Here is an 18,979-nt window from a genome sequence, read left to right as displayed (position 1 = left end):
TTTCTCTTGGTCAAAACAGATGTAAAGTTAACTCTTCACTTTTCTCCAACTTACAATTCTTTTTTCAAAAGGATGTATTTTTATTATTGTCACTTACGTGTATATGTGTGAGTGAATGTGGCATGTATGAAAGTGGCCTCAGAAGCCAGACGAGGGCACCAGATTCCCCAGTGCTGACGTTACAGGAGGCTGTGAGCTGTCTGCTGTGGGTGCTGAGATCCAAACCCCAGTTCTCTGGGAGAGCAGCAAGAGCCCATGACCACTGAGCCCTCTCTCCAGAACCTAACTTCCTTTTCAATGCATATTTCAGTTTTGCCTTGCAAGCTTGGCAGTTCACTTGTTGTTTCAGTACCTTGACGGCTGGCATGGGGGTTGATCTCAGGGCCCTGTACACACAGGTCAAAGGCTCTGTCACTGGCCCTTGGCCCTTCTAACAGGAGCTTTTGCAGGTCCCTTAGACAGTGTCATGCAGAAGCATCATGTAAGTGTGAAGGTTCACTCCTCTCCGCAGGCAAAGGCTACAGCAATTGGATGTGCCGTAGGAATATTTCCCCAGGCCTCTAGATGTCTCAAATGATGACTACTCTCCGTGTAGCCTGCCTAGGCACCAGACATCTCCACAGATGCAGGCAAGGCCACCAAACCACCACAACCACCACAGCCATCGGCAGCCTCATTTGAGAACTTTGAAATGTGAACTGCTAAGTCGTAAGCCTAACCCAGGGAATTAACATCTCAGGGGTTGGGGACCCTCCATACACACCTGCCAAGTTCTCAGTGACACACTGGTGTGCACACAAATATGCATGTGAATGCACACACACATTCTATACAGAGGGGCATACTGAGACATTCAGATGCCTGAGAGATACTTCTGGGCTTCATCCCCTTTGGACTGTATATGTAGGGAATCTAGGGAACAAGGGCTTCTTGGGGTTGTTTCAACTAAGGTTCTAAAGAGCTGCCGTGGGAAAGGAACATGTGGGAGTCTCTTCCGATCACGCACACTGATAAAGATCAAAGCAAAGTGCCAAGGCCATCCCAACTGTAAGTGACAGGGATGATCCTGAGCTCCTAGGCCAGCTCCGGCCACAGGACATAATTCCAATCTTCCTTACCCAGTGTCCACATGGGTGCCTCAAAATCACCTGGGTTTCCTTTTTCTAATGAAGTTTCTGAAACTCCCTACCTCCTTCCCACCTCCATCACTCAGATGGACAACATTCTTCTCACCCCCTGAAGACATCAGTGATGGTTCCACTTCAGACATGGTCTCCAGCTCCCCTTCGGGGGTGGGGCTCAGAGTGTCCCCTCTCAGCAAGTGATCAGAAGACAACAGTGAGACCGCCTGTTCTTCTACCCAGCCAATCTTCTATCACCTGGGGGCATTCTTCTATCCACGGAGTTCTGCTTTCCTGGGACCTCCCTCGGTCTTCTTCAAGTCTTTCCCCACAGTGATGGAAGTGTGGGATTCACCAGAACGCTGCACCCACCTGTTTGCTGAGCCTGTAATTGCCTGTCCTCGGAGGACACTCCCCTGGCATCTGCCCTGCTGAGCTCCCCACCTCTCCTGCTGGAGTCCAGGCCTTCACCTCACTCCTGCCATCTCCTTGGACTGCTAATTCCACTCCTCTACTGTCCCCTCTGCTCACAGAACATCAACCCTGGATGCCGGTAGAGAGAGCTGCTAAGTTCCACCATTGCCCCACAGGATAACCAGCCAGGCTGTGTAACTTCCTTCCTCCCTATCCCCTTGCCTCCCCCTACCTCTCCTTTTCCCACCCCTCTTCCCTCCTCCCCTCCAGGTAGTTGTCCTTATGCATTCTGAAAATATCACATGGCCATCTACTTCACAGGGGCTTCTTCTCTGGTCTGGCCACCTCCCTTCCCATGGCTGGTCACATGCCACATGTGGGTCCCTAGTGCTCGCACAGATATTCCTTCTGCTGGGATCTCCCCTCCTCAGCTAACCACCTCTTCCTCTCTCAGAGCCCTGTGGAAGTCCCTTTCCTCGGAGTTCCTCCCACTGAGGAACTGCTGTACAAGCTAAGACTGTAGCTATTGAAGATGAGTCTGGTCCTTGCTCCCAAGGCACGCAGAGTGAGTACGACTGAAGAGGAGGAAATGTGTAGACAAACACAGCAACAATAACACAGGGCAGAAACAGTGTCATTCGATTCTAGTAGGCAATAGAGCTAGGGAGACGTCTCCCATAAAGTATGAAGCACACAACATGAAGACTTGAATTCAATTCCTAGGTATAATGGTCTGCACTTGCAATCCCCACACTTGGGAGGCAGAAACAGGGGGATGCCCTGGGCTTGCTGGCCAGCCGACCCAGCAGAACCAGTGAGTTCAAGATTCAATGAGAGACCCTGTCTCCAAACACAAGGTGGAAAGCAATAGAGAGACACTGAGTGTTGACTTCTGAACACCCCCCCACATACACATACATATGTACAAACACACTAATGAACATGTCCATACATAGACACATATGGATGAGGCGTCATGGCAGGGAGTGGCATGCTTTCATGTCACAGGCTCTGTAGACATCTCCCCTGACATAGAAAGCATGATGGAGTGGAGAGGAAGGCCTGTGTCTGTAGTGATGGAACCCCAGCTCCCACCATGCTGCCGGCTGCTTATCCAGTCAGACACATGACTCTCTTGTTGAATGAATAACTGCTTCTGTGCTTCTGTGTTCTTTTTTTTTTTTTTTTTTTTTTTTTGGTTTTGTGCAATGTATGTCCCAAGTCAGAAAATAGGAACTGTGGCTCAAACAGCAGTTTAGTGACTTCCTGACTTGATGACTCCACAAATATGAAATTTATGACTCTTGGGATTACAACAGTAACCTGCTGCCTCCTCAGCTGCCCTGGGGAGTCCAGGATTTTGTGAATCTCTGTTAACAGCTCCTGCAGACTCTGGCTGAAAGCCTGAAGCTTCTATTCACTCATGAATTCCTCGATGTGAAGAAGAGTGGGGATGAAGGACTTGGTAATGACCGTCCCGTCTGTCACCATGGCATTCCAAGTGTAGGAGGGACACACCAGGGTGGACTCACCTCTTAGGGCAGAGTGGCCATCCCTGAGCTCCATCCCGGACCAGATGGCTGGGAGGCAAGGGTGTGAGGGGGAGGTGGCTGTGCGCTCTTGCTTTAGTGTGGGGGAGATTTGGTGGTCTCCTCCCACTGTCTGGGCCTTCCACAGTCACTCTACTGCAAGTAGCTGACAGATGAGGGTGGGAAACTGACAGAGTAGGGAAAGAAAGGAGATGGAGAAGGCTCCCGAATCCTGCGCTCTGTGCTCACACCCGAGAGAAGGCGGCACGGCAATACTGCTAATGTGGATTTGACATTACACTGTCCCAGACAGAGGACTTGCTACACTGGACCATAAACAGATCCGAATGGGATCAGGGTCGCAGTCTTCTGCTTTTACCAACTACCTACCCTCCTGTGGCTGCCTGGGCCTTCACTTTGTTTCAGTGAGCACTGAGAACCAGGGAAGATGGTGGAGATGAGCCATGTTCTATGCACTAAGTTCCCGCACAGCTGGAGTGTGTACAGAAATGACACAGAGACCCTGCCAAGTACTGCACAAAGGGATGGAGGAACAGAGAGGATTTGGGGTTCGTCTTATCTTGAGTGGGGTAGAAACTGGCACCCAGAGTGAGCTGTGCATCCTGTATTGTGCCCTGGGGTCTCCACAGCATAACCACACACAGGCTACCTTGCCCTTCAGCAAACATTAATTGCAGCATCTGTACTCTCAGGCATAAGAGGGCAGGATCCTGCAGCCATGATGCCAAATATTCAGTATGTGCGTTGGCATCTAATAGCTCAGAGCACAGGGTTGCCCTGCCTTGCCACAGCCTGTTCAGGACACTACAGGCAGACAGGACTCACTGAACATCAGCAGGTCTGACCCTCCCCACACAGGAGGACTACTGAGCTCATCCAACATGGCAAACCTTTATGCTGTGAGCCTTCATCATCCTGACCCTCTTCCTTCATCTAATGCCTCTCATGCTGCAACAGCTGTGTGGCCTGCTGACCTGTTCCTGACTCCAGGCACCTACATGTACTGTTCCCTGGGCAGGTGGTTCCTTCTTGTGCATAGCCGCTAATCCCTTCAGCACAGTGAGGTGGGCTACTCCCAGCCCAGCATGCTCTATTTATTCCCTCATACATCCCTCAGTAGAAGTCAGCACTCTGTGTGTGTGGACTCCACATCCACAGAGCTATGACTACAGACTGAAATATTTGCAGAGAAAAATTATGTCCAGACTGAACATGTACAGATTTTTTCTTGTCATTGTTTTCTCTTTATAAAGACTTATTTATTTTGAGTTTTGTGTATGTGTGTGATGAATGTAGCAGTTGTCCATAGAAGCCAGAAGACAGTGTCAGATTCCCTGGAGCTGGAGTTATAGGTGGTTGTAAGCCATCCAATTTGGGTGTTGGGAACTGAACCCTGGTCCTCTGCAAGTGCTCTTAATTCTTGTCTCTAGATCCATTGCCATTATCTAAACAAGCAGTATGACAATATGGTATTGACATTGTATTAGGTGTGGCTTAGAGGTAGGTGTCTCACGGTCCATGGAGAATACACACATCTGCCATTTTGTGAGCAGACAGCATCTGCAACCTTCCTGGAACCAAGACCCGAGGCTACAGGTGACAGACTACAAGGTCTTCACAACTCAGGACCTCCTCACCTTGCTCAAATGTTGTGTGTATGAGGGTAGACTCTTGCAGAACTGACTTCTGCAGTTCAGTAACTGTGACAGTGCTGGGAGCTGTTTCTTGTGTATGAAGAGTCCACCTGTGCTCATTCAGGAGGGCTCATAGAGGGATTAACAGCTGAGAGGAGACGTATTCTTTAGGAAAATATGAACAAAAAGAAAAACCTGCTTGAAAAGAAAGAGGAGGATTGTGAGCATACTGTGGAAACACAGATACCCAGGTATGTCCCTGATCCATGAGGTTTTTGCATCTTTTGAGCTCTGATACTAGTTGATATGGACACACACAAGCTTTGAGAATCCCCTGAATAAACCACAAGGCCCAGTGTTGGGGTGGAATGTGGCATGAAGAGGCATGGGTTGTCTGTGCAAATGAATGACAGACTACTGGAGGACCTCCTGCCTTCTGCATGGGGTTAGACATGTCCCTGGGGAAAAAAAAACCCAGGTTCAGAACATAGGGGATATCTGTAGCCCCAGCTCTTCCCCAAAGAGCTTGAGAACAAAAGCTCTAGGCAGCAGACAGGTAGCAGCCTTCTGGGGGGCAGTGTGTTTTCTGGGTGCTCAATATGTCACAATACTGCCAGCTACCCTTGAGTAGTTGTGCCAGAAGCTATTGCTCAAAGATGGAATGCAGCCAGATCTCAGGAAAATGTTCTACTATATATCTACTCGAAGAGAATTGTCTTTCTTCCCCTACAGTCTCACTGTGGTGAGGTTCCTGTCCGATGGAACATCACATTCCTGTCACCAGGGTCTGCTGACCTTGTCTATTCTTTTCTTTCTTTAAGAAATAGTTAAGATCATCTAAAATAATTTTCATACACTATTATTTTTATGTCTATGGATGCTTTGCCAGAATGTCTGTCTGTGCCTCCTTGCATCCCTAGCTCATGCAGAGGCCAAAATGGGTGGTGGATCCCCTGGGACTGGAATTACAGACAGTTGCGAGCCACCACTTGGCTGCTGGAAATTGAACCCAGGTGTTTTGGAAGAGCAGTTAGTGATCTTAGCCATTAAGCCATCTCTTCAGCCCCTAAGATAATTTTCTAATATCAGAAGTAAGAGGAAAATTCTTTAGCTAGATGCAAATGCAGAGGAAACACCTACATTTCTAGTACAACAGCCTGGTGCTGAAGAACAGGCCTGACCATGAGGTGACATCACTGATTTGGGGGAAGTTTTACTGGAAGGAGTGGGGGTGGGTCTTCAGAACCCCAAAGGCCTCTGTAAGGATACTGAGCGACAACAAATACAGCCATTCCCACAGCACTACCTTGGCAGGTGCATCTTTAGAAGAAAAGGCTTATCCACACAAGGACAGCTCCTCGCCTCTCTGGACCACAGACCCTGTCCAGCTGGACTGCTGCCCCAGGACCTTCTGAATTTTGGCTTGCACAGACCCACTATAGATGCCCAGGCCAGGATCCCAGCCTTCATGTTACCGAGCTGTCTAGGCTGAAGCCCACAGACCCATTTCTGATCAGACAGCTACACCCAGGTTTGTGTAAGCTGCTCCCAGGAGTTTGCTCCTGAATGTCTGCATTAGCACAGAGTTGCAAGCACAAGCAGACGTCCAAGATGTGGGGGCAGATCTAAGTGAATGGTCATGCTGGTTTACTTTGTTCTGTCACCACATTGTGTGCACCCTGGTCTGCCATTTGAAGCAGAGTTCAGGCTGAGCCATCCTACTCTGAAAGCACTAAAACTATCGTGGGGAAAATGACCTTGATGCTAGGGGCCTGGGATGATGGCTCAGTTGGTAAAACACAGCATGAGGTCCCAAGCTGGTCCCAAGAACCCATGTAAAAATCTAGGCATGGAGAGATATAGACAGGAGGAATCCGGGGACACAGGGTGGAGGCTGCTGGCCAGTCAGCAAGCTCCAGGTTCAGTGGAAGACTGTTTCTCAAAATATAAGTTGGGAAGGAAGGGCCAGCAAGCTAATTTGTTAGGTAAAGGTGGTTGTCCCCATGCCCCTGAGTTCAATACTTGGAACCCATGTACTGGTGCAAAGAAAGAACTGACTCCATGGAAATTGTCTTTGACCTCCTCACATGAACCATGGCACCTGTACTCCCTCACCACTGTGCACACACACAATAATAAATAAGAATGAGATAAGTAAGGTGGAAATCAACTGATAAGACATCAGTGTCTACCTCTGACCTCCACATGCATGTGTACACACTTGCACACATTAACATACATGAGCAGGAAAACCTACACACACGAAATCGCCTAGATATTATAAGCATAAAGTATTTCTAAAAGGTCAATGAATTTCTAGTGCAGGCTTGGGTAAGATGTCATGACATCTCTTCACATATGTGCAAATGTTCCTGCATCAGAAAACATCCCCAATCCAAAGTGCTTCTGGTCCTACCATGTTGGATAACAAACTCAACCCTCATGGGGCTGAACACTATTTTCTTTAAGCACAATGATAAAACACATGCTGGGTCACAGTGACACCAACTCCTGTGTTGGTAGATGGGAATATGTGACACCTTGCTGGGGCCACCTTGGTTCACTTTGAGGGAAGCTGTTACCTCTAGGTGGGTGACCCTGGAGGTAGGAAGTAGGGGGATGACAATGATACTTACAGGAATTTTCCATTGATCTTTGATCCTATGAGGACTGTCTGCTCTGATTCATCTCTGGAGATGTTGCCATGGAACCAGGGCATCTTCTCATGGGCAGTGGTGGCGATCAGCTTCTCCAGTTGTGGCTTCTGGCTGATGATGGCTTGCTCCAGAGCCTGGCCCTGCAGTGGATGAACAGAGAGTGAGCTGTCCAGGTTCAGAGAAGTTAGACTCACGTCCCAGGTCTTATGCAGCAAATCAGGACCAACTCTCCTCTCCTCTCACACATCCCTCTCTCATTCATTCCCTAAAATAAGGGAACCAGTAAGATCTTGTGTGTCACTTGCATGTCTTCAAGTATGTAAATGAAGGGACATGTTTTGGAATGAAGAGACAGTCCTTTAAAAGCCAGACAAAAATTTGCATATGTAGGTCATATACCCCTGGAGTCTGAAAGTGGATCCTCCAAAGACAGCTATATTCTCAAAGTAGGTTCTGTATGAAAACCTAGGCATTTCATGACAGGCAAGAGGTCTTGAGATGTGTGTGAGGTCAGGAGTTGTGAGGTAGCTCATTAGGTAAAGGCACTTGTTCCTCAACCTGACCATCTGAGCTTGCTTCTTAGGACTCACATGGTGGAAGAGAGACTGACCCTGCAAGTTGTCTGATCTCCACATGCAGGTCATAGCACCTGTACCTCTTCCCCTGCACACACACACACACACACACACACACACACACACACACACACACACACTAAAATAATAAATACATAAAATAAATGTAACTAAAGAAAAAGTTTAAAAGGAGGTATGTGTGAGGAAGGCGTATGTGGCTTTCTGGCTGTCAGGATTTGGCTTTGTCCTCACTCCCATCCCCTCCCCACTTCACCCCACCCCACACACACCTGCAGGAAATGCCATCAGAGGAGTCACAGGTGAGCAGCCTAGACCACGTGGAAACAAGGTGGAAATAGAAGCAGTCCCCTTAAGAGCTGAGGGGACTGATTTCTTTATCTTTCCCCTCAAGGGAAAAACTGAGATAGACAGAGTTTAATTACTGACATGTATAAAAACCCCAAAGGAGGGGCTGGAGAGATGGCTCAGAGGTTAAGAGCACTGACTACCAGAGGTCCTGAGTTCAATTCCCAGCAACCACATGGTGGCTCACAACCATCTATAATGAGATCTGGTGCCCTCTTCTGGCCTGCAGGCAGAACACTCACTGTATTCATAATAAATAAATAAATAAATAAATCTTGTTTAAAAAAACAACAACAACAACCAAGGGAGTAAAATGAAAACCCAACCTTCTCACACATGGAGAAAAGGGAGAAAAGGGGCAGATAGAGTACAGAGGGGAATGTGAAGACTCTGCTCTGACCACATGTGCAGACAGAGTGCGAACAAAGGCCGCCGAGGCGCATGGCCACACAGGCACATGGAAAGTAGCAAAAGCTGGAAAATCCACTCAGACACGCTGGCCCGGTCTTCATGTAAAGGATGCAAAGGATTCTGGGTGATTCTGAGACAGGGCTCCATGGTCTCAGGGAACAGTGTCCACCAGACTCACCTGAAGGTTCCAGGTCTGTTTCACATATTCCCTGATGAGGTTCTCCTTCAGGTCCTCAAAAGGTCCGGTCTTGGGTTGTACCCCCTGGGGCCGGTTGAAGGGCTTCTTGAGGAGGCAGATGAGGCCATCGGTTTCCTGGGAGTGGTAATGGCAGAGGTCTGCCGGGCTGGCGTGTGTCCTGCCACCGGAGATGGCATAGGTACCATTAAGTTCCCTCTCGATGGTGTAGTGGTGGGCCTTCCTGTTGTGTGCCACTGACAAAGCAAAACCACCCAGGTAATTGCGACTCTGGCGCAGCAGGTAGAGCCCATCTGTCATGCCTCCCTGGACCAGGTAGTCTTCAGCCTCTTCCCGGGTGATGTTGCCAAAAAAGTAGGGCAGGTGGTTGGCGTTGTCTGCTGCATTGCCTGCCATGTCTGCACCCCTTCAGAATTCCGGGAGGTATGTAGGGAAGTACCTGGGGACAACAAAGATGGCTGAGCCACAGTGAGGAGCCCAAACATCAAGAAGCATTGACTAAACCCACCAGAACCTACACCACAGGGACTTTCTAGTGGAGAATGGACACGCTGCCCTATTTGGTTTCTGTTTCCTAATTTCCAGTTTCCCAGAGCACCCTGTGGTTAGTTAACCAAATCCATGGCTTTTGACAAAGGTGACCCAATTCACTATTATTTCTTCTAGTGGAGAAAAAAAGATATTCCAAGAAAAAACTATGTGGTGGTTTGAGAGAAAATGCCCCCCAAAAGGAGTGGCACTATTAGGAGATGTGGCCTTGCTGGAGGAAGTGTGTCCCTGTGGGGGTGGGCTTTGAGGTCTCTTTCTCAATCTTTTGCTGTGGATATCGCTCTGTGTAAATAAAGTTCTGATTGGCCAGTGGCCAGGCAGGAAGTATAGGCGGGACAAGAGAGTAGAGAATTCTGGGAAGTAGAAGGCTGGGGAGACACCACCAGCTGCCGCCATGAGAAGCAACATGTAAAGACACTGGTAAGCCACAAGCCATGTGGCAAAGTATAGATAAACAGAAATGGGTTAATTTAAGATAGAAAAAATAAATAACAAGAAGCCTGCCACGGCCACACAGTTTATAAACAATGTAAGTTTCTGTGTGCTTTCTTGGTTGGGTCTGAGCGACTGTGGGACTGGCGGGTAAGAGAGATTTGTTCTGACTCTGGGCCAGGTAGGAAAACTCTAACTACAAATGGCGCCCAACGTGTTGGCAAGAGTTTCCACCTAAAACCCGAGAAAAAAGATTCTAAAACGGAGCTAAAAATAGCTTCCTAATTGTCTCTCTCAAGTTAGCAACAGCCTGCTGGTTTGAGCTACTATGGCGGGTTCCTGGCATATGCGTCTGACCTGCAGTGTGGAGGGAATGAGGAATCTATAAGCAGCACTTTACTCTGCTGCGTGGTGGATTTAGCCTTTGCTAGTTTAAAAAAAAAAAAAAAAGATTTCTGGGCTATGCGCTGCTTTAATAGAACTGTTTCTGATAGTTGATGGTACACATGGCTCCAGACCCAGAGCTGGTGGTAAACTGTACCACCGCCATGTTGGGAAGCTGAGGTGGGCGGAGCCAGCAGCCACAGTGGTGTTTCAGTCTTACAAAGATGGATATTACACAGAGAATCTGGTTTGTCTTGTCTTTGGGATTTTTAACTGCAAAAAAAGATTTGATTGTAAAAGCTGTTGAGTTAAACAAATATGTAAATCTTAAAGGTACCTTGACTTCAAAATTTGGATATAAGGATATGTTGCTTTGGAAAAGAGTCTCTGCTTTTGTTTCCACAGAAAGCCAGAGGCTGTGGATTTGTAACAGATTAAGATACATCAGGTTTGATCAGCCAAGACCACCTGAAAGGTCTCTGATGACACCATGGCCCAGATGATCCAACATCCAGAATGGTTTCAAGACAACTGGCTCAGAGGTTCACCCTAATGGACTACTCCATAATCCTAAAATTTTCTTTGTGTTCCCATAAGATACAGCGCCCCCCTCCAGCAGAAAGTAGTAAGAAAAACTACGCCCAAATTCCCAGCTGGCTTTGGAGATGGAATTGGCTCACTCCTTCTCTACACCCAGGCATATTGTTAAAAAAAAAAGATTAAGAGATTCTTGTGTCCCAAATCAGAAGAGCCCTCTGGTGTGGGACAGAGAAAAACCAATATTTTTATTTAAATTGGGTTGATTATGAATGCGATCTCTTTCTAAAGAAGAAAAGGGGATATGATATAGATATAAGAGGATGAAAAGGTAGATTAATGAACTTGCTTCTAAAAGAGCAACAACTCATTTAAAATGTTTTACATTGGTGTAGATTTTCGTCTATTGACACAAACTTAATTTTGTTATACTGTGTGTATATTTCTAATCGTGTTTAAGGTATTATGTTTGTATAGCTCACTTAAATTGTAATGGATAATTAAAAACAGATTAATAATTAGTCATCTATGATAATCATACTTGTATCCATGTTAGTTAAGTCTTCTAGGTATACATAGAGATATTTCAGACATGGGTAATCTTCAAATACTTCAAAGACCTACAGAATATGGCATTTAAAATACTTTTAAAATTTAGACTTTCTAGACAGTGAGACATGTCTGCTCCTGGCAGCACCGATTTACTTTAGAGAGGAGGATGGGCAATGAAGACACTTCATATGGAGTTTATCTTCACCTTGGCAAAAATAGCCATTTGGGCAAGAAACTGTTCTTGCCTGGACTGCTCGATCACCTGGACATGCAGGACCCATAGAAAGGTGACCACTGAACTTTGCTTTCAAAATGGTCCTTCAGGTTCCTGCTTCACAGAGGAAACTGCCAGACATTCTACAGGACACTGAGAGAAGTGATTGAGAGACTCTAGCCCTGTGGGCTGAAGACAAATGCCCCAACTTTACAAAGGAACATTAAGTGACTGTCCAGGCTGCCAACTGTCTCTGTCTACTCTTGCAAGACTCCCAAAAAATGCTTACATCCTTCTCCCGGTTCTCAGGTAATATTATATCCTTCTGAGGTCTTTGATGTGTTTAAAGACTAGATAGTTATAATTTCTTCAGTTATGATAAAAGATACATTAGATATAAAACCTTAGACTCATAAATATAAGATAGATAGGATATCTTCTTTAATATTGTAACTGTAATTCTTGCTTGATAATTGTTTTGTTATATGTAATTGTACTATGTAAAAGTTAAAACCTTCCTTAAAAAAAAAAAAGAAAAGGGGAAGTGCTGTGGATATCTCTCTGTATAAATAAAGTTCTGATTGGCCAGTGGCCAGGCAGGAAGTATAGGCGGGACAAGAGAGAAGAGAATTCTGGGAAGTAGAAGGCTGGGGAGACACCACCAGCTGCCGCCATGAGAAGCAACATGTAAAGACACTGGTAAGCCACAAGCCATGTGGCAAAGTATAGACTAACAGAAATGGGTTAATTTAAGATAGAAAAAATAGATAACAAGAAGCCTGCCACGGCCACACAGTTTATAAACAATGTAAGTTTCTGTGTGCTTTCTTGGTTGGGTCTGAGCGACTGTGGGACTGGCGGGTAAGAGAGATTTGTCCTGACTCTGGGCCAGGCAGGAAAACTCTAACTACAATCTTTACTCTGTGACAGTCAGTAGACGTCTGTTGTCTGCAAGATGTAGGACTCTAAGCTCCAGGACCATGTCTTCCTGCACACCACCATGCTCCCCTTCATGATCATAATGGACCGAACCTCTGAAACTATAAGTGAGTCCCCCCTCAATTAACTGTTTTCTTTATAAGAGTTGCTGTGGTCATGGTGTCTCTTCACAGCAGTAGACTAAGCACTGACTAAGACACACAGAAGAAGTGCAGTGCACAGTAGTCTTTTGACACAGTACTCAAGGGCACACCCTGAGTATACCTCCTCAAAAGGTGGTGTTGAACTGTCTAATGTATCTATCTATCTATCTATCTATCTATCTATCTATCTATCTATCTATCTATCATCTCTTGATACTTATATTGCCCATGCTGACTTTGAACTCCGAATGAAGCTAAGGATGACCTTCAACTTCTGATCCTCCTGCCTCCTCTTCCCCAGTTTGAGATTGGAGGTATGAACTACCACACCTGGTTTATGTGAGGCTGGGGTGTAACCAAGGGCTTCATACACCCAAGGCCGTAGAGCCTACATCATGTAATCAACCACGCTAGGCACACCTCAGAGAGCTGTAGTCAAGGCCTCATTAACACAGGCTTTCTCACCTCCTGCCTGGGGTAGAAAAAGCAGCAAGTAGCTCCCTGAGTTATAAACAGTCACATCTACCCGGGGGCCCTTCTCTGGCCTTGGATTTGACCAAGAGACACATCTGGAGCCCCAGCTGGCTCAGTGCATCTCATCGCACAGCAGCTAAAGAGTTGGTACTTGCAGGTGTATGAGGAGCTTAACATGGGAAGACACTGCCTGTGAGGAATACACTCAGCAGAAGAGACACGGATGCAGGGATCCATTTGTGAATGAAAAAAAAAAAATGGTGCACAGCACCATCCAGGAAGTGTTCAAAGAGTGTGTAAATAAAAAGCGCTGGTCAGCTGAAAAAGGAAGAATGAAGCAATCCTTTCATCTGTGAGGAGGGTGCTTACCTCTCAGTGTTCTCTTCAAACTATCTCCCCAGCACACAGCATACTATAAACATACATCACATACATACCGCATGTATATACTACACACCATATACACATACCACACACCACAATATATCCCACGTACCATACATATAATATATCACATGCTCACACACCATGATGCACTGTTCACTGTCTCTCCCTCTGTCCAGATCCTCCCTTCAGGCCACCAGCTCTCCCTACTGGGAGCCATGTCTAGCATGTTGGGCATCACCAGGGTGCCACTATGCTCTTCTGCATTGTCCTCACCCCAACACTCTTCCAGGAGCATTCCGTCCCTTCCCCTCTACTCTCAGGCCTTCCCACAGACCTGCCTCAACCACCAGACACTGTGACGGCTGAGCAGTGATTCCTGACTGCTCTTGTCCCTACAGGCCCTTGTGTCCTCATGCCTCTCTTCACGGCATGAGTAGCTCCAACTAACTAAAAAGCTCACAGTCAAATGCTTCATAATTCATGTGAATGTTCACTATATTCCTTTACTCAGTTTTCTACTAATACTGACAGCAACTCTGGTGCCTTTTTCTGCTTCCCTGTGGAAGCACACAGGCAGGACGCGCTGAGGCCCAGGGACAGGGGCTTTATGGACTCTCCAGGAACACAGTAGATGCTCCTTAGGCCTTGATATTATGGGGGGCCCAAAACAGCTTGACGATTCAAAAGCCATGACAAGCTTAGAGACCTAGATAGAGCCTCTGTGACAGGCATACTAGCAGGCAATACCCGGATCCAGGAGAAGCCATGAGCTGATCCCACCCATGGAGGGCCTGCATCTAAGGCAAAATACCTGACATTCCAAACTTTCTCTACACACCTAGACAAATGTCAGCCAATCAGGGTCCTGAACCCTGGAGATTCTCTCACCTCAACCTCTGCTATGATGAAAACTCTACCCCATCTGGGCTCAGGATGTCTGCTCATACCACTGCATCAGACAGAGAGTCCAAGCTCCCAGCTTGAAATAAAGGCTCTTTGTTTTTATGTATGGGATTCGGTCTCCATGGTGGTCTTTTGGGGTCCCCATGATCTGGACTTAACAGCTGTATGTTAATGTTAACGAACTGATTTATTGTTTGTTTATTGTTTTGTGTGCTTGTGTGTGTGTGTGTGTGTGTGTGTGTGTGTGTGTGTGTGTGTGTATGATATGCCAGTATTCAAGCCTGTGCATACACAGAGAACAGAGGAGAATATCAGGGTTTCTGCTTTATCACTTTCCATCATTTTCACTTGAGACAGGGTCTCTCTTGTTCATTGAGCTTGGAGCTCATGGTTTGTTTGTTAGTTTTTTTGTTGTTTGTTTGTTTTGTCTAGGCTAATGGCCAACAAGCCCCCAAGATCCCTCCTCTCTCCCCACCTCACAGCACTGGGGTTATAAGGGTGTACAAAACCTGGCTTTTTACATGGGTCCTGGGGATTTGAACTTAGGACCTCATGCTGCACAGCCAGCACTCACAACTGCGGAGTCATCTCCCCAGTGCATAGTTCTTTGTTTGTTTTTTTTTTTTTGTTTTGTTTTGTTTTGTTTTGTTTTTTTAAGTTATTTGAGACAAGGTTTCTCTGTGTAGCCTTGGCTGTCCTGGAACTCATTCTGTAGACCAGACTGGGCTCTAACTCACAGCGATCTGTGTTAGAATTCCTAACTATTCTCCCATGACCATGCATGTGCTGGAAAGATGCTTACTCATCTCAGGGCCTTAAGTCCTATGTAACCCATGTGCCACATGATCATGTAACCTACGCACATGCATGGCATAGCTATGTAAGCCCATATGTGCATTGCAGCTGGGGTGGGGATCTATAAAAGCAGGCCCCACTCATCCCTCTGCCTTTCTTCCTGCATGGTCTTTCCATAGGCCTAAATATCCCCTTCTGTTCCTCTCCCTTAATAAACTCTTATAGTGAGCTTTGTTATACCTTGTGGCTCTTAATAAATAACAATCCGCCTAAGGCATGCACACTGCATTGCATTGTTCATTTTTCTTTTTGGGCATCCTTCATTTTTAATTGATGTGTAATGTGGCAAGTTGATTCTTGGATCTGTGTTTACAAGAGCTGATGATCAAATGTGTTTCTCTGCTATTCTTCACATTAGACATTTGTTAGTTTTGTGGTGAGAACCTTCAGAATCCTTCCTTTTTAGCTATTTGTTAATATGCAGTCTATCATTGCTGACCCACTTCTGGGAGCTCACTGTAACTCTGTCTGTCCCCTTTGACTAGCCTCTCCCTGTCCCCACCATGGCCCACAGCCTCAGGGAATCACCATCCCACATGCTACAGTGCAGCTTCCTTCCCTAGCAGGAAGCACTTTTCATTGTCAGTGGGAAGGAAAAAGTTTAGTGTTGGCACTCTCCTGGCCCAGCAGCCACCTTCATTTTGACCATCTGACCTCTGACACCCAGGGTAATGCATGAGCTGCCTGCAGGGAGGAGGTCCCCTGCTGTCTGTGGGACAGCAGACAGCAGCTGCTCCCAACCTCTCCTGGCCTCTAACTTGGAACATGGATAGCATCAGTACCTGCCCCCACATGTATAACTTTCCAAGGCTGGCACTCCTAGTGCCCACTTGGGACCTCATTCTGGTCTCCATCCTCCTCTTACCTACCTTATAAGATGGCTGCCTGCTTTCTGGCCACCAGCCACACAAGTCTCGGCTGAATACAGGTCTCAGCTCTGCTTTACAAACATTAGCTTGTGCTACCATGCCAAACTCACATTTTCAGCTTTTTACCTGACATGTGATACACACCTGTGATTGCATCACTCAGAAGGAAGAGGTAGCAGCAAGTGGGAGGATAGCCTGGGCTACATAGTGATTTTCAGTCTAGTCTGGACTATAAAGCGAGACTGTCAAATAAACAAACAAACTAGCCAACCAATAAATAAATAAAATAAACACAAATAAAAAACAAAACAAAGTAACCATGCTAGTCAGTTTTAACTGTCAACCTGACAAGTTGGGAAGAGTTTCAGCTGAGGAAGTGTCGAGAACAGGCTGGCCTCTGGGCAAGCCTATGAGGGATTGTTTTCCTTGTTAAAGTAGGAAGACTCACTCCAAATGTGGTAGCACCATTTTACCTCCTGGGCCCTGAACTGTCCGTGTGAAGAAAGCTCACTATATAAGCAGCAAACGGGCGAGCAAGCATGGGTTCATGTGCTTAGTCTCTCTCTGGTCTTGACTGTGTGCAAACCTTTAAGTTCCTGCCTCAACTTCCCCATAATGGTGAAGGGCAACCTGGAATTATAAACCAAATAAACCCTGTCTCTCCTAATTTTTTTTGTCAAAATATTATATCATGGCAACAGAAACGAGACAAGGATACTATGGTGGTTTGAATAAAAATGACCCTCACAGGCCCACAGGGAGTGGCACTATTAGGAAGTGTGGCCTTGTGGGAGTAGGTGTGGCTTTGCTGGAGAAAGTGTGTCACTAGGGAGTGGGCTTTGAGGTCTCAGAAGATCAAGTTCACTTCCTGCTGCCTGCTCATCTGGATGTAGAACTCTCAGCTCCCTCTCCAGCACCATGTCTGCCTGCATGACATCATGTTTCCCACCATGAGGATAATGGACTGAACTGTAAGCCAGCCCCAATGAAATGTTTTCCTTCATAAGAGTTGCCATGGTCATGGTGTCTCTTCCCCGCAATAGAAACATCAACTAAGAGAGATACCAACCAAACAAAGGACCTCAAACAAAAACAAGAGATTCAGCTATTCACTTAGTCTTGGCCACAGTCCTGGCACCTCCATAATTCCCACCCCTTGAAGAGTCATCATTACCTGACACATGTACTCCTCTGGATGCCCCTGAACTCATCGAACCTGCCACTGTGGCTTGCATGTCCTGTTTGGGCTCTCCTGCTCTGACTGCAGGGAGAGTCCACAGCTCAAGGTCATCTCAACACCCTCAACAGTACTGACTCCTGCTTTCTTCCTCAATTCAACACTACATTTTCCTAGTTAGACGCCAACAAGTGCATGAGGCCACTGTATAAAAGCACAAACTTGAGAAGGATTAAAGAAGACCCCAGTCCTGCCAAACCACCCCCCACTCGTCCTTACCCAACGTGTGCCCAGAGTTAGGCCAGTACTTCTGTACACACCTGTATAGGTAGCTCTACAGCAGTGATGTATAAGGGGAGCTGTCAGAACACAGTAAATCGCTTACTCTCTTGGGACCTTTTAGGATGTAAGTTACATACAATGCTTAGTAGTAAGGAAATGTGTATGGACACATGCATGTTCATGTGGATGCTTGTGCACATGTGTACACATGTAGGTCAGAGGTCAACTTCAGGTGTTGGTTTTGAATCACTCTTCACCTCATTCTTTATGAAACAGGCCTCTCACTGAACCTGGAGCTTGTCAGATAGGCTAGACTGGCTGGTCAGCAAGCCCCGGGTTCTTCCTGCCTCTGCCTCCCCCGTGCTGGGATTACATGCACATGTGTGCCACCAAGTTCAGCTGTTGTGCATGGGTTCTGGCCATTCAACTCAAGCCTGGTGCTTTCAGGACTAAGCTACCACCCAGACTGAGGGGATGGTTTTTTAACAGGAAGTAGTATTTTAGGAGTCCCTTGGCTGTTTTCTACCTGCTCGCTTAGTTTTCTCCACGGTCCATCCCCACAAGGTCCACCCTTTCACACATCACCAGGGCTGTCTGTGGGGCAGGAATAGCGCTGCTACACCTCTGTGCCTGGGGCAGCTCTTGATGTTTGGTGGAGCCGCATAAAAATAAATATATGAATATGTGCTGACTACTGGACATCAGTCTTTCTAGTGATTGCATCACTGTGTGTTGGCTGACCCAAGTTCTTCTTGGATGCCCAAGAAATAACTCAGACTTCCCAGTTCCACTCCTCACTCTGACCCCTCGCTTTGAGGGACCGCCATATTTCTCCCTGCTCTAATGGAAATGACAGCACCAGAAACAGCCAGTCAAGACAATGCTGAAGACCCTTCCTCCATAAGTTATCCCCAGAATCAGAAAAGACTTCTCTGTCCAAGCATGGGCACACACTGGGGCAGAGTTGTGCCAGTCTTCACTGATGTGGCCAAGAGCTGGAGGATCGAAACAGACATTCACTGAGCCAGTTTCTAGGGTTTGTCTAGCAACAGCAGAGATTAACAAATAGATTCTCAAGCCATCTGGGCATTCCCAGCACTGCCTGTGGTGACCACCACCTCTGAGTCTTACCTGGTTCTCTCCTTATTCTACATCTGTTTCCTTCTTGGCAAATACAGTGAACTCAGGATGTCCACATCCACAACACATCCAAAACCTTGCCCAGCCTCCAAGGCCCTCTTTAGCCCAACTCCAGGCCCCACAGCTGTGTTATGCACTGTGCTTCTTTGCCTCCTTACATGCCAGACCTATGGTGTCTGGGTTACAGCATTTTCCCTAGTAACTTTCCTCCTTCCCAG

General features: G+C 46.7%; 1 protein-coding gene across 3 annotated transcripts in view; it reads right to left on the bottom strand.

Moving 5' to 3' along the window:
• The window catches only part of Syk (spleen associated tyrosine kinase), an 87,479-nt gene that overhangs the window by 36,022 nt on the left and 32,478 nt on the right, over window positions 1-18,979 (bottom strand). For all 3 annotated transcript variants that reach the window (XM_036186744.1, XM_036186746.1, XM_036186745.1), the window contains exons 2-3: window positions 8,907-9,363; window positions 7,356-7,516 (exon numbers count right to left, since the gene is read on the bottom strand). In XM_036186744.1, the coding sequence (XP_036042637.1) occupies window positions 7,356-7,516; window positions 8,907-9,320 (575 nt within the window). In that variant the 5' untranslated portion in view covers window positions 9,321-9,363. The remainder of the gene's footprint in view (window positions 1-7,355; window positions 7,517-8,906; window positions 9,364-18,979) is intronic.

Source organism: Onychomys torridus, chromosome 5, assembly GCF_903995425.1.
Source record: "Onychomys torridus chromosome 5, mOncTor1.1, whole genome shotgun sequence".
In the NCBI taxonomy this organism is placed as follows: domain Eukaryota; kingdom Metazoa; phylum Chordata; class Mammalia; order Rodentia; family Cricetidae; genus Onychomys; species Onychomys torridus.
The sequence above is the reverse complement of the archived record's forward strand: the minus strand, read 5'-3'. Positions and strand labels throughout refer to the sequence as shown.